The sequence below is a fragment of the Phaethon aethereus genome, assembly GCF_964289735.1.
Source record: "Phaethon aethereus genome assembly, chromosome: 9".
NCBI classification, from domain to species: Eukaryota; Metazoa; Chordata; class Aves; order Phaethontiformes; family Phaethontidae; genus Phaethon; species Phaethon aethereus.
Genome location: NC_138585.1, coordinates 6,120,151 through 6,136,619, shown reverse-complemented (window position 1 = coordinate 6,136,619; position 16,469 = coordinate 6,120,151). Strand labels below are relative to the sequence as shown.

The 16,469-nt window shown below is 36.4% G+C and overlaps 1 protein-coding gene across 1 annotated transcript in view; it reads left to right on the top strand.

Moving 5' to 3' along the window:
* Positions 1-431: 431 nt before the first annotated feature.
* Positions 432-16,469, top strand: part of PER2 (period circadian regulator 2) — a gene marked incomplete at its 5' end in the record, with an annotated part of 30,114 nt that continues 14,076 nt past the window's right edge. The window contains 10 exons of the mRNA XM_082003551.1: positions 432-805; positions 1,393-1,461; positions 4,511-4,665; positions 5,179-5,300; positions 6,923-7,124; positions 8,698-8,749; positions 10,076-10,218; positions 10,561-10,639; positions 15,232-15,338; positions 15,955-16,108. Of these exons, the coding sequence (XP_081859677.1) occupies positions 432-805; positions 1,393-1,461; positions 4,511-4,665; positions 5,179-5,300; positions 6,923-7,124; positions 8,698-8,749; positions 10,076-10,218; positions 10,561-10,639; positions 15,232-15,338; positions 15,955-16,108 (1,457 nt within the window). The remainder of the gene's footprint in view (positions 806-1,392; positions 1,462-4,510; positions 4,666-5,178; positions 5,301-6,922; positions 7,125-8,697; positions 8,750-10,075; positions 10,219-10,560; positions 10,640-15,231; positions 15,339-15,954; positions 16,109-16,469) is intronic.

Genomic DNA, 16,469 nt, shown 5'->3' with positions numbered 1-16,469 from the left:
CTGTTGCCCAAATCTAGGCAGTGAAATTGTCAAGTATTAAGTAGGAGAATAGAAAACAACTGAATATTTAAACTTTTAAGGAGTTTTGCATGTTTATTCCACTTCCTCTTTCTGTGTGGGTTTTTACTAAAAAAAGAAATACCTTTTCCATGATAAAACATTGTTAGATTTGTGATTATGTTTAACTTCAGCATTTTGACAGTGAAAAGTTTAATATATTAAACATGAGTATCACTTATCACTATTAATTTCATCAGTCAGTGAGAATTCCAGTTTGTCAGCAAAAACAAACAAGAAAATAATTTTTTCCTTCCTTCCCTTCCTCCTCAGATTTGTGGGTCTATACTTCCAAACAGAATATGTACAGAGAGAAAATTCTGAATGTGGCTTGATTTGCTTTTGATCTTGACAGTTTTTCTAATGAGTGTCCCATGGACTCTATCAAGTTCAGAGGGTTCTACTCTAGCACTGAGGAGCAGAACCCTGAGCAGCAACTTGGTATCAGTGAAAACATTTCTTCGTCATACTCTTTAAAAGAGCAGCAGAAAATGAGTGACTATTCTGGACTTGCAAATAACCATAGCCAGATGATTGCTGAAGATTCAGAAATTCAGCCAAAGCCTGAATGCTCTCATGAAGTTCTTCAGGAAGATATTGAAATGAGTAGTGGATCCAGTGGAAATGAATTCAGTGGAAATGACACAAATGAAAACTACTCAAGTGGGCATGATTCTCATGGCCATGAATCTGATGAAAATGGGAAAGATTCAACAATGCTCATGGAATCTTCAGACTGTCATAAAAGGTGGTAGCTAATATTAAAAATATTTCACTTTTATCTTTGTCACTGGCTTTTTCAATTTGAATCTAATTTCTGAATAATAACTACGGTATAAAGTATTTATTATTCTCAGATTGAAGCTGAGTGTTCTTTTCCACTAGTTAACTTGTACTCTCAGATGATGTAAATTGTGTAATATATTATAATTCGTGAAGAGAAGGTCTCTAGTGTTCTGCAGGGCCAGCTTAATTTGATTCTTTCTTCTCATCATTGTGTGTTTAATTGACCTTATTTATATATTTTCTTGTAAACCAATGTCTATAACTGTACATCAAAAAGCATCAGTCTGTTTTTACGTGCAAGAATGCAACTGTGCTGTTTTCATTTTGTAAATAATAGCTTTGTGTACAGTGCAAAGCTACAGTAAGAAGAACCTTCTTAGACAAATACGTAACAGCTATAGTTTCCATTTGTTGTACAAGGCAGAAGCTTTTAAAGTTGTTTTTTCCTAGATAGCCAATCATTAATAGGAAAATATAGAGCTAAAATGAACTAAAGGTCATTTATTGGGTTTACTAATATTAACCTCTTTCTATCTTCCCTTATTCTAGTTCAAGCTCAAATGCATTTAGTCTGATGATTGCAAACTCTGAACACAATCAGTCTAGCAGTGGATGCAGGTAAATTGATGTGCATATATTTTCATTAATTTGCATGTATGTAATGCTAAATCCTGAAAACTAAATGGTATTGTGTTTTGGGTTTTTGTTTTGGCTAAACCTGGAGGAATACACAAGAAATCCTATCTTTGATTTCTTTTCCTGCCTGTAAGCAGTAGCATGTCCTATTAACCACTTGGTTGAATTAGAGCTTTTTGTTGCTGTTCCATGCAAGTTGTGCGATAACATTTCAAGTCATCTTTCTTTTTTTTGTTTGGTAGCTTAACTCTGTAATTTGATTTTTGTGCTTTGCTTTGAATATTGCTTCAGCTGTAGTGGTTTTTTTTGAAGCTTTTCTTTAAATTTCCGGCTCTTCAGACATTAGTCTGAAGCCCTTGCCTGGGGACAACCTAGTAGTGTTTTAACATCAGAATTCACCCATTGAGTCGGATGTGTTCTGATGTCCAGCAGCCATATCATCTGCCTCTCCTGTGTTCCATTCGCCAGGATTCAAGCCTCAAGTTTGTAAGGATAAACCAACATCAGCTGCAGGAATCCCTCTGTATGAACTCTACTTCTGACCCTGATAGCCTTGAGAAACCTGGTGGCATTGAAGGCCCAAATCTGGACGCTTCAGAGTGCCCTGCTGTACTTGTTCAGTTTTTTTTAAGTCAAATTCTGATCAGGAGACCAAAATATGATCCTGAGCAGATCAGCGATATCTAGCTATAGCATACTGCTGTTAAGACCCCTATCTATATGTACCTACCTGAAAGTGTTTTCACCTGATGCAGTTCCTAGAGAAGTACTAAATTAAAATGACCCCTTTACACTATTTGGTGCTTGATGAACTTACTGTCTGTGTCTGCCTTTCAGGCACCTGGAGATCTTGTTCCATGCTGTATTTTCAAGTGGAAATTGTGTTCTGGAGTTCATGTTGCTTAGTATCAACGACAGAGTAACCTTAAGGCATTTCTTGAGCTTCCTTTCCCATTGATTCCATTTTCTTCAATGCAAGATTTTTCGGCGGGGGTTACTTATTACAGTTTTCCTGTAATTTTATTTTAAATTTCATTAATAGCGCTCTGCTCAGAAATAAATAGGAATCCAGACGGTACAGCATTTTCCCCAGCTGTCAGGCACAGTCCTAGAGGGTTACAGAGCAGAATCTGATCATCTTCTGGGAATGGGAGACTGAGGATATCTAGAGAATGATCTTAGAGAAGACTAAAATAGCGTGATAACCTATATGTTTAGTCTTCATTGGCACCAACTAACTACTTAGTTTAATGACTGTAGGTACCTTTCCAGTTCACTGTCTACATAAAGCAAAATGGAAAGCTCCTGTCTTTATAGAACTTGCTTACTCTGCAAGTCAAGCCTTCTCTGTGGTTGGCTACTGTGCTTGACCCTACTGATCTTTGGAAAACCATTTTTGACTTCTATAACTGATTTGCCAAGGAGGCCCGTCTTCTATATTTGTTGCGGCTGTAGACTAATTTGGAAAGGTTTCTATTCTTGCAAAAGGGTCTGACCACTCTTGTGAAGCATACTCAGTACAAAACCAGCAGTATGCGAAGTTATTTCATAATTTCTCCCCTGCACTCTTCCGCCCTACTGCCAGCGTAGATGGTTTTTCTAACAAGGCCCTGTTTGATTGCATCAGTCCAAACTGTCAAGCCACATTGTAGATGTGATTTTAATATGCAGCATGAACATAATGTTTCCCAAGGGAATACTATGCTCTTTTGTCTTATCCCTTGCTGTTACTTCTCAGTACAAAATGACCACCGATTAAGAGACTGCTGTGTTTCTTGTAGTACGTTGTAATGTAAACAAGAACAATGTGTATTCTCTAGTACAAGCCAGCTGTGTCACTGCCCAAGCGTTTTTGGTGAAACACACCCAACACCTGTCAGATGATTGATCTACCTGAAGAACTTTTCAAACTTCCCAGAAAAATGTTCAGAAATCCTCTTGAAAATTACCTGGAAGCTGAAGCCACTTTATTGAGCACTTCAGACAGGACAGTGCAGTTGCCAAGACCATTGTTTTCTACAGTGGTTCTTAGGGTAACTTCTTAGACACTACCAGCCATGACAATCAGGTGGTAAGAGATGATGTTCATTTTGATGGGAAAGATTTTATTTTCAGGAAGATTTAAGAAAAGCTGTAGAATCCTCTGATTGTTGTGACTGATTAGCTTTTAAAATCTACTCCAATGAGAAAGACAAGGTGATTTTTTCATTTTAACTGCTTCCTACCCACCTGCCACCCATCTTTGCCATCTTCCCCCTCCCTTCCCTTACCTCTTTCTCTCCTCCTTTTTGATTTTGTCAGCTGCTCTTAATAATGGAGAGAGATATCAGGAACTGCAAAGGAAGGCGGTAATTTTCTGATGTTGGCACTGATAATCTCTGTAGTTTGACCTTCTACACTGAGATAGCACTTCTGAACATGGACCTGAGAAACGTGAATGCAATTTCTGTCTCCAGCCTCCTCTGATTCTTTACCCTACATATTTAGTCAAGTGTTCTTTTTTAATGTATTGCCATGCTTAACGGGGATACATTGTTCCAAGGATTTCTTCATTTGTTTTGTTAACTTGATGCTCTCACACTGCCATTCCCTTTTTAGGGACCTTTCTTATGAGAACCTGCTCGAACAGGAGGTGAAGACTTGAATGGACCTCCTGCTTCTCTCCTTGAAGTCCATGAACATTTCTATGAGTTTGAATTTTAAAGGAACTAAGGAAAATACTACTAAAAAGGGAGGAGGGAGACTGGCAAAAAAAAAAGTTGTCTGGTGCTTGGGTATATGTACTGTTGCACATACAGAGTACATTTTACAATAAGACTTCAGGTGGTGGTAATCTTTAACTTTTCCAGTACTTAGTACCAACATTCAGAACTTACAATAATTCTTAAATTAGCTAGAATAATTTAAAATTAATGTGGCTAGTTGTACAAATTTAGGTACATGACAAGTGTCAGAGTATATTTGGGCTTCTATGAGGATGGTATGTCACTTCACTCAAGTGACACTTTATTTTTTGTCTTTAATCTTACAGTAGTGAGCAGTCCACTAAAGCCAAAACACAAAAGGAATTGCTGAAAACATTACAAGAGCTGAAAGCTCACCTTCCTTCTGAAAAGAGAATTAAAGGCAAATCTAGTGTCCTAACGACATTGAAATACGCCCTTAAAAGCATTAAACAAGTTAAAGGTAATCAAGTATGATACTACCTAGATAATGCTAGCCTGGATAAAATTAAACATTTAAAATAGGAATTTAAATGTGGTTGTCTGTGTAAAGCTAAATTTACTATCTTTGAAAACCTCTCTAAACAGATGTTTTTACAATGTTCCCATTTGTTGGCTCTGTTAACTTATGTTCCTTTGGGAGTTAAAACAGCTTTCTAGATGCTTGATATTTTACTGATATTTGTTGAGTTAGAAAATTAGTTTGAAAACAATTTAGAATTTCATGCTATTTGAACTGTCAAACAGACCAAAATGATGCACGTATGGGTATATTAAGATGGGTAAATTTATTTGGGTTACTGATGAGGAAGTTCTACTGAGCACAAGCTAATTTGGAGTAGTACCTCAGTTTCCCAATTGCCCATTCTGTGCTTACGCCAAAAAAGGGTTTGTCCATTTACTGATTCTAGGCTGTCTCATGTTAACTGATGAGATTTTTAATTCTGAATATAAGTTGTTTAATGTTCTCATACAGCCAATGAGGAATATTACCAATTGTTGATGATTAATGAATCCCAGCCTGCGGGACTCAATGTGTCATCTTACACGGTGGAAGAAGTGGAGACTATAACCTCAGAGTACATCATGAAAAATGCGGTGAGTATGATGACCCAAGTCTACAGTGTGTATTGAAAACGTTTGCTAGAACTGGAATTCTCAGGCATGCCTTCTTTTTACAGGGTAAGAGTTGGGAGGTAGGCCAATAAGCTTTTGCCTTGCAGGGGATGTTGAGTAGAAACTCTGAGCCTTTGCAAATGTGGGCAATAGCACCTTGATCTAACCTTGATCTAAGTTGTGTTGTGTGTTTTTTTTTTTTTTTTTCCTTTTTTCTTTTTTTCTGTCAGTTAGTTGGGAAATAAGGAGTCTAAACTTCTTGGTCCTCTGAATTGTACCTTATGCTTAGAGACTGTGGTGTGACATATCTCAACAGCCATGTGATATAATGCACTGTAAGACATCATTAGCTTTCATTTTAGAACACCTGCTTAAGTTGGAGAGTAACTCTCTCCAAATTTTAGTCAAGGCACACTGTGAATTGTTTCACCTTGTCCTTATCAGTAGGGATTATTTGATGTTTCACCAGATCTTTGTGTTAGTGTGACTGAAAAGTGATGAAAGTGTTGGAATCACTGTTGTATTCTCTTCTGTAGTATTTGTCTAGTCTTTGCAACTGGCATAGGCTTACTGTGTGATCCAGTGATACTGTCTTCTCATCTAGATAAGAACAGCTATGACGATCAATGTAGTTTTTAGCAGTAAAGTGGTAGTCTGAATGATTTTTTAAAAAATTATTTTCCACACTCACAGTGCTTTAGGATGCTTTTATGGAGTCTTCAAAAAAATAATTGCATCTGAACTTATTAGGGTACCTTTCACTATTTATATATATTTTTTTTCCCCCCCTCGAAGCCTCTGCCTGAATGTGTGAAGTTCTGAAATCAGTAAAATAATGACATGATGGGGGATGTTCCCTAGCTTGAAGTAGGTGGGTTTTGTTGTATCTGTGAAGAGTAAAGATTGCCTACAAGGTAAAATAAATAGGAAGTCTAGAGTACAACTGAGATTTTCAGCCAAAATACCATAAACGTTGTTCAATTGATCTGAAGCTTCTGAGCTTGTGAAACCGGTGTTCTGACGACAGCTCTTAAGTTTGTGTATAGTGTTAGTGGGTAGCACACTAATGGTTATGATGCAGGAAACTCTTCTGTGTCAAGAAAAAAACCAACATGAAATGGTATTAAGTGGAGTGTGCGTATGGTTGTGTGAGACTTTTTTCCACCTGTCTGCTCGTTATTTTACTATGTGGTTTAGAGCACTTTTTTCATTTGGCAGTGGATGGACAAGCTAACATAAACTGCCTTTCACAGAACAGTTGAATTTCATAAATGTAAAATATGCCTGTGACAAGCACAAGGAAAATGTGCAGTTTTATAGCTGGAAGCTCTTTAATTCTTCATTTGTAAATTCATTCTGCATCATAAAATTTTAGGCAATGTCATTTAGTGCTTGTAACCCAGTAAGATGCTAGTGTATTATTGCATGGTTCAAAGTTTACTGCCTGTGTCTACTTTATAAGCAGATTAATTTTATTGCTCCCTAAACAGAAGTGGTTTAACACTGTTTTCTTCATTTTTATTTTGAACTTATTAATGCCTTTCTATCATAAGTGTTTTTCTTAGAAATACATAGAGGAATAATTTGAGATTTTTTGGTTTTAGGATATGTTTGCTGTAGCTGTTTCTTTGATTACTGGGAAAATATTGTACATCTCTGATCAAGCTGCTTCTATTCTCCGCTGTAAGAGAGGTTATTTTAAAAATGCCAAATTTGTGGAGTTCTTGGCGCCTCAGGATGTCAGTGTGTTCTATACTTCTACTACCCCATACAGATTACCATCATGGAATATTTGCAATAGAGCTGGTGAGTGGTCTCAATAGCAGATATTTTTCTGACCTTCTTTCAGTCATGCAAATACAAATACTTGGACTGACTTTTAAGATCCTTCCATCCTTCTCCGTCACTATTTGAGGGTATAACACAGATGCATTGTTAAAACATCTCTGAAAAATACTAGATGTATAACATAATTTTATAAATCAGCAAGGCTTGTCTGTTGGCTAAAAGTCTTCTGAATGTCATTGTTTATTTAGCCTTCCACCTCTTTCATCCAAATAATGAATGAAGAGGTATTCATGCTGAGTAATGGGTTTGCTTTCCACTTTAACTAGCAGTCAAATGACCACAGTTTTTCTTTAAAATTTATTATCTTCAGATATAAGGAGTATAATAGTTTGCCTTCTTTCTTTTAAAATGGTTATGGTTTGAATACTGGACACCTTGATCACGGTGTAGAAAAATGTACTTCAGCTAACATCGGTATGCATTCACCAAGTGTAACCATTTTTCTAAGGCTAAAAGAATAGAGATCGGATGTTAGGCATGCTAATACTGAAGGATCAGACATGTTAGGGCACTTGATATTTGTTTGTGGGAGGATTGTTTTACTAGTGTAGCTACAGCTGTTAGGAATTGAGAAATAGCTGCCAACTATTTTAACCAAACACTTGAAATTCAAGACCTTCTCTAAATATTTAAAATTCCAATCTGTTGTATACTAAGTCTATTAAGTCCGAGTGTGAACCATATTTCATCTGAAAAAACATTTAGCAATAAATATATACTAAGTAATGGGTACATAAAGCAGGTTGGAAGGGGCCTTGTGAGGTTTCTAGTCCAACCTCTGGCTCAAAAAAAGGGCCAATGGTGATTTCTGACCACGTGATCCTAATTACAGATATTGTTCAATTATGCAATTTTTTTTTCCTGAAACATTTTCTGTAGTTTTATTATGTTTGTGTGTAGCTTCAAATATCAAAAATGCAGTGGGTGGAACTATGCACACTGTCCCATGTATCAGCTGCCATAGAATATAATATCCAAAAGTATTGTGCACTAAGGCCTTTGAAAGACCAGAGCTTGCCTTGAAAAATCAGTCTGTGGCTACTCTGGACAAGGAGGGAAATAGACTTAAAAGGTGAGAGGAAGCCTTCACGAAAAATACTTGTTTGTTTGTTGGAGGTTTGGGGGTGTGGGGAGGAGTTGGTAAGTGGATTTGATGATCTAGCTGCCCTAGTGCCTTTCTAGGAAAAAGGTCCAATTTTAGGGTCCCAGATAATTAAACATTTTTGGCCAGCGCTATAAAGTACAGTGGAAAAGCTGGTAAGAGTAAATATCTCAAACTGGATAACTGTTCAGATATGTTTTTGGTAAAAGGCTTAATAAGCAAGCAGCTGTGATTCACACACCACCCTCAGAATCTAAGTGGTATTCAGATTTAGTTGCTTATGAAGTACATTGTTTAACAAACACATCCGGAGACTTCAGGGAACATAAAATTTTTAAAGAGTTTTTCACTTAGGAAAAATTTTTGTTTTAAATATCATAATCTCATAGTAATTTGTAACTTGTTATAAAATACATTTAATATTTCTAGAGTCTTCCACCCAGGATTGCATGGAAGAGAAATCTTTTTTCTGTCGCATCAGGTAAGACCACAATGTTATAAAGCTTAGTGTTACATTATGAAAACATGCATTACAAAGATATTTGACTTTTGTAAGAACCATATGGTATGTAAATTTCTTTTCCATAATGTGAACATAAGGCAAAACATATGCATGTCCTCTAGTTGATTAACTCCTAGATGCTACAGAGAAAACTGCAAAGTGATTTCAGGAAGTTATACAATCAGTGTGAATATTGACCTCTGCACCATAGAGGAAGCTGATACGGTATCTCCTGCTGCTATGGAAAGTCTTCAGTTCATGTTAATTGAGCTGTTCTGTTCAGCGCCTGCTACAGAGTCGCTTTCATTCTAGAAGACTCATGTCAATCTTAAATTTATCTCAGAGTCCTGTAGAGAAAGATACATAAGGATAACTTGACTTGTCTCTTTTGCAGTTACTAGATGACATGATTCCTTTGGTTTTGCTTTTCTTCCTTCTTTTCCTGTGCCTGCTCCTTTTAGTTGCTTTTACTTAGGAAATGCTGGCAACTTATTTCATGTTCTTTGTGCAATTTGATTTCTTGCTGCTTATTGCCTCTCTGGTAGCATTTCCAAAACCAGAAATTATGGATTCTATTACTTAATTACTTCTGGAGTAAATAAAGTAAATGTTAAACTGAAGACTATGCACCACTCCAGAGCATTGGATTGGATGTACTGTAAAGGTATTGCTGGTGTTACTGCAGACTTTTTTTTTGTCCAACTAACATTGGTTCCGAAAGCTTTAGTTTTCTAAAGCTGTGCTGTTATAAACTTATTAAAACTGAAATATTTTTTATTTCTGGTCACTGTATAAATGGTTGTAATTTTTATTACTATGCTTTGGATCCTTGAACTGTTAGTATAGCTAAGAGCTGCTGAGTCTTTGTTCTTTTTGAATCGGGATAAATATTGAGTAAAACAAGGTCTTTATGTTAACTGAGGGGATATAGCGGTCTTCATAAAATACCACTATAAATTCATTCCTCTGAAGGGTATAATGTCACAAATCAAGATTATTGCATCAACAAAATAACTTAATCTATCATAGAGGGTTTTTCTTTTTACATCAGATTTCCATTTAAAGCAATTTATTTCAGGCAGTAGAGAGGACAACGTATTCTTTACTGCAGTTGCTGTGCAAAGGATGCCATCAGAATTAGATTCTCTTCTACCAGAAAAAGAGAATTCAGAAAGCTAAGTTCTTGGGTGCTATTTTAGGAGCTATCATGCAGTCCTTGTGCCATGAGGAAATTATAATACATGAATTAAAACTTTTAGTGTAAGATGAATCTGTTGAAATAATTAACTCTGTTTTAATTATTAGTGCGGGAAAGGAGTGTGAAAATGAGATTTGCTATCACCCATTTCGGATGACTCCTTACCTTATCAAAGTGCAAGATCCGGAAATAGCAGAGGACCAGCTTTGCTGTGTGTTGCTCGCAGAAAAAGTACATTCTGGTTATGAAGGTAATCCTTTGAATGCACAGAGACTGGTTTGGTTTCCTGAAAGTAAGAACTGTTCTATGTTCTGCTACAGGAATTTTCATGCTATGTAGTACAACTGAATTTCAGCCTAAGAAAGCCAACTATATGAGTTACTGCCAGTGATCTCCAGTTTTATTACAGTGAAAGATAATTGGTGGTGTTCTCTGCCCTTGCTGAGAGACTGTGAGCTAGCAAGCTGCTTTTCTATGTGCTCTTAGACAGACTTTTAGACTTTACTCAGTTTTTAATGGAAACATGTAGCTTGAAGTATTTTATGTATGCAAAAAACCCCCACTTGTTAATCTGCTTTTATTTTTCTTTCAGCACCCAGAATTCCTCCTGACAAAAGAATTTTTACAACTACACACACACCAACCTGTTTGTTCCAGGATGTAGATGAAAGGTAACTTACAAAAAAAATACTCTCTTTCAGTTTACTGATAAGCAAGTTATCCAGTATCTTTACAGGTAGTTTTAGAATTTAATTAAGATGTCTGTGTGGGGTTAAAAAATTATGTGACCACTGAAGAGTGTTTAACCTGAGAAAAGTACATCCCCCAATTTTCACTAAGCATGAAAACATGTTACACTATGGTATTTACGTGGAAAACTATTTGCCTGCTAACAACTTGTTCTTCCATTTTCCTTCCATCTGGGGCAAATGTGGACATAAATTCAATGAAACACATGGTCAGGAAAATTCCTGTACTAACAGTCATTACCTGTATGAAATTTAGGGTTTTTTTTTTTTAAAGTTTGATCCAATTAATAACAAACAAAACGCTTCTGTTGCTGCTGGCCCAGCTACAACTAGAGGTGTGTCTTTTAAATGTAACATAAAATCTTAAAAAAATTTTAAAAATTTCTGTGTTCTCAGTTCAAACTACAGTCTTCATAATTTTTGCTGTTGTCTGTATACAAAAACTGCTCAAATTATACTGGCTGAAGACTTCACATTGCTTTGAGAGTCATGGGAGCTGATTAGAGTAAGCATTCACATTTCAGAGTAGAACCAAATATGCTGCCTGTGATCTTAGGGCATACGTAGAGGCTCAGGAACTAAGGTGTAAACCAAGCTTTCCTTTAGTCTTCTGGATCGCTTTTGCCTGGGGCCTTTCAAAGGATGTTTAGGTGAAACATGGGGTCTTTGAAAAGAATGGAAGATATTCCTTCAGTGTTAGTGTACTTGGCTGAGGAGGAGACAATGATCTCAACGAGTGTTTAGGACAGGGATGCGCTTTGGAATATCATAGTGTTTTGAAGACTTGACAAGAGAATTTACTTGTTCCTAAGTTGAAAACACAGGCTTCTGAGATTCTCCCCTCCTCATGTTTTAAGCATTCTAAGAGTGCTAAGATTTTCTTTGTAGGTCTAGGTGGGGAGGACGTCTGCAGACAGCGTAGCAGTAAAATGGACAGTTTTGGATTTTTGTGGTATCATTTGGGTGGGTATCTTCCTGTTTCTGAAGAAATAGGCTGCTCTTGGCAAAATCTTTAACTACAGCAGAAGAGAGAGGGAGTGGGGGAAAGGAGGTTATTGAGAAGTTTGGCTAAGTGAGAGTCAACAAGGTAAATTACTGTTTGACTGTTGAGACAATTTATCTGCAGAGAGGTCATGCACATCAGTATTACTGCAGCATGCATGCAGTATGATTTATATGGTATGTGTTATACAGTTTCTCTAAACAGCTTAAATTGATAAAAGAACTACTTAGTTCTGTCCTCTTCGTGGATTTTTTTTTTTGATCTCTCCTTCATTCCCACACATGTTCCAAGCCAACTGCAACTTTGTGAGGTGGGTTTATCTTTTCAAATAAGATAATGGCACAATGTAAAGCTTCCTTTCTTCCATGCACCCCAGCTCATTTATTTCCAGTTAGTCACTTAACAGAAATGGCATGATTACTGAATGGAGAGCTTTGCCCTTATTCTTGAGCTTGGGTGGAGTGAGTATGGTAAATCCCTTCTCTGTAGCTACTATGGAAGCTTTTTTTCCTGTTAGTCTGGTGTTACCACTTATTCTCAGCTAACATTTTTCAACACTCACAGTGAGGGCTGATTACATCTTGGTCTGATATTAGGACTTTGTTTCATTTATTTCTGTTCTTGTGATCTGTGTGGCTATTTTGCTTTTAATTGTTTAAGTCCTGAGAGCATTGGCAGCCAGATAAATGTTTACCAAGATATGCATATGCATAGGGTTTATTACTCTTAAGCTCTCCAGGGTTAGGTGGAATACACAAAACAATAGATTCTTAGAGAAATCTGAGTCTAATATTTAAAAATATACAACTTAACACCTGCTGTTGAGTGAGAATTGTTCATAATATAATGCTGAAACTGTTGCCTGACTTGCATAAAATAAAGTTAATTCTGTAATCAGTATGTGTTCATGGGTTGAAAAGATGCTTATTTGTCCTAACTCTGCAGTGGATCTCTGCAGAGAACATGTTAAGTAAAAATAAATATTTTCCTGAAATTAAATGGATAATTCTTGTATATCTTTGTCTTTGAAATATGTTTGATACTCGATGTGTATGATGGGTGTAAGGAGTTCTATATAGTTCACAGTGGAGTGATCTTAGTAAATGAATTTAAAGCAGTTTCCTGTTAACTTGTAATAAAAATACAGGGGCTTTTATTCATGTTGTTTTGACACTTTAAATGTCATTCTATAAAACACAAACCAAACTTGCTGCCTTTCCTCATCAGCCATGCTTATGCCATATGTGCATTTGCATTCATAAAATGAGTTTATTAAGTTAAACTCTAAATGATTTTGAGTTATTCATTATAAGGAAGCATAATGATGCTGAGGTATTGCCTCTGGTAGGTAGTAAATTAAGTGTTCTCAAATACAGCATTATACACTCACAGAAATGCTGGTTGGAAGGGATTGATGGAGGTCTCTGTTCCATCACAGAATCGCTAAGGTTGGAAAGGACCTTCAACATCATAAAGTCCAACCGTTAACCCAACACCACCATGCCCCCTAAACCATGTCCTGAAGTGCCACATCCACATGTTTTTTGAATACTTCCAGAGGTGGTGACATCCTTTTGCTTGAAATGAAACCACTGCCCAGTTCTAGGTTGTCAGCTGTGACCTTGTTGCAGTCATGCCTGAAAACCTCCAAGGTCAGAGATTACATAATCTGCATTGGAAACTGTTACTGTGTTGCACTGCTCACTTTGTTAAAAAGCTTTTCCTAACATCCAGCATAAGCTTTCTAGACCACAATCTGTGGCCATTGCCCATAGTTTTATTGTCTGGCAACAGCAAGAAAATTTAACTCTAACTCCTCTTTCCAGTAGTTACAGAAAGTTCCTGGATCATTCCTTTGCCTCCTCTGCATTGGAACAGGGGAGCCCAGCTCAGTCTCTACTCAATGGTTTTATGTTTTAGAACCCTGACTTTTCCAGTGATCTTCAAATCAGTATAAAAATGTGTAGGAAATTTTTTTTTTAATAGAGTCCCTGAATTTGCATCTTTCTTTATAACTAGGTTAATAAATAACAGTTTAAAATTTGATTCCTTTTAGGGTAGGTGTTCTGTTGCAGCACAAACAAGCATAGAGTTTGCCAGGCTTACATACAGCAGGTGGCAAAGAATAGGAACAGTGTGAACAAAACCTCATGTTTTCTTCTGCTTCATACAACGTTATTTGATGAAGTCCTAACTGAAGTCATTCAGAGCTGAATTTGTATTTTAAATTGGTATTTTAAACTCCTCTAGCAGCATAATTTATGTGCTTTGAACATGACAGCATTCTTAAATGTCAGTGTGTCAAAATGATACAATTTGTTATGAGTTTCATGCCAGTTTCAGCTTTGTAAAGTTGTTGCTTTAGATCATCTACAAGCTTTTAAGACTCATTATTTAATGAATTGCTTCAATAATAAGGTATTAGTTGCTATCCTCATTTTCCCCCGAATATCTCGGCCTCTTTGCCAGAAGGCTATGTTTGATGTTTTGGGAGCCTGGTCTGATTCCAGCGGGTTATTGGAAGGTGCAATGTTGGAGGCAATTGTCCCATAATGCTTTTGCGTTCCAAACCAAAACAGATGCTGTGTCTGTGGTGCACTGTGGCTAAGCTTCTGGTCCTGGGCCTTTGTCAGTGAATGGGGCTGGGGGGAAAGTATACAGAGCTTTGAGTTTACGAGATGAGTTGTTGGCATTTGGTAGCTTCTTAAACATTACTGACTAGTATTGCCTTAGTGCATTGGGGTTTTTTTTTTTTTTCCAAAGCATGTTTTTGGCAGTTATCTTTCAGGGTAAGGTGCAAACTGACATTTGTGAACTTTCGCTCTTTCTCATTCGTATGAATGCTTTTAAGTGATCAATGAAAATTATTTCATTGCATAAATTAGTCCACATCATCAAAAGTGGTCATTAACAATGTGCAGGAACTCAATAACATTACTTCTAATTCTCTATTTTAATTAATAGGCTTGCCTCCTTGCAGCTCCTTTATGGGTTGAACTCTTAACCTGCCTGTGAGAAAGTTCTCTTGAGTCCTCGTCAACTACCTTGTTGCTAGTTCAGCTATAATAATCCTGTGATCCTTAGCCTTGGCTTGCAGCCCACAGATTGAGGGACTATTTACCTTCCTGAGAGTTTTACAAGATTAAACTTTATTAATACTCTTTTAAAATTAGAGTAAGTATTTATATCTGTAGAGCTAGGCAGCGTAGAAAAGACAGAACTGCTGTAGCAGACTCCTTGTTTTGGTCTGATCACATTGTTTTGTGAAGTTACAAAAAAAACCCCAAACAAACACCAAAAAACAACCACCCCACAAACAAACAAAACCCCCCTTGTTAAAAAAATACTGCTGCTATTAAGTTGGCACTGCTATTTCCCCAAATTTAAAATCAAAATTATTCATTCTGTCTATAGGAAAAAGGGCAAAAAAAACTTAAAATGGAAACATTTTTAAGATTAAATATACATTTATTCCACTTGATTTTTTTTTTCTTTGTTTTTCTTTCCCCAGAGCAGTACCTCTGTTGGGATACCTACCTCAGGACTTAATAGGAACACCAGTCTTGGTGCATCTTCACCCAAATGACAGACCCTTAATGCTAGCAATTCACAAAAAAAGTATGTAATCTCTTACTGTGGCAGAAATACAGTTTTTCTTCTAAAAGTTAATAATGACTACAGAGACCTCAGCAAGTAGGAGGTGAAAATTAATTGTAACTATGGACTTGTCTGCAAGTAAATACTGAATCCTTTACAACTTGATTCTTAATGCAAATAGATGAAAATGAGAAATCACTCAATTTTGTATCTGATATAAAGCATATATGTCTGCTGTAAACATTGACTGTAAATGAATTTTTCATACATAAAGAAAATTTTATTAATAATGCAATGATAGAAGTCGTCATACTTTAAAATGGTAGTCTTTCTTATTTCATAGAGAAGAAAATAAGAGCAATTCTGGCAATGTTAACTTGTTAAACTTTGAAAATGTAAAGTTGTTCAGTCATCTTTAGCTAGTTGTGTTCTGAAGGTGATTTTCTTGACATAGTTCGGTAAGTTATGAAGGTCTGCTTATTCTGGTAGCCCAGCATTTCTAAATGTATAGATATATCTGGTATTTGTTCCTTCAAATATCATCTTCTTCTTTTGCAATTCATTGTAAAATCCTTAATCATGGAGTAGAATTTTTCAAATATTAATCTGACATTTCTTTTTGAATCGTTAATTGCAGTACTTCAGTGTGGAGGACAGCCTTTTGATTATTCACCAATCAGGTTTTGCACTAGAAATGGAGATTATATAACCATGGACACTAGCTGGTCCAGTTTCATCAACCCTTGGAGTCGAAAAGTTTCATTTATTATTGGAAGGCACAAAGTTAGGACGTAAGTCAATAAACTGTTGGGACTTTAAGATTTTTTTTTTATTTATTTTTATTTCCCCTCCCCTTGGGGGAGTGATCCTTAAGGAAGACATAAGGGATTTTTGGGGGGGGGAAAAAAACCCCACACATACAAATTGCGTCCTTTTTAAATTTGAGGTTTGTGATGTAGTTACTGCTTTAAAAAGAAATTGAAGTCCTTCAGATTCTGCCAATACTGGCAAGAGTTGCTTCAGAAGAAGGAAGTTGTTCTCAAAGTGAGTAAGTGCATGTATTTTGTCAGATTCAAAGGTTGTAGACACAGTAGAATAAGCATCATATTCTGTTTACTATATATGGATGGTAAATTGAAGTTGTGCTCTCTC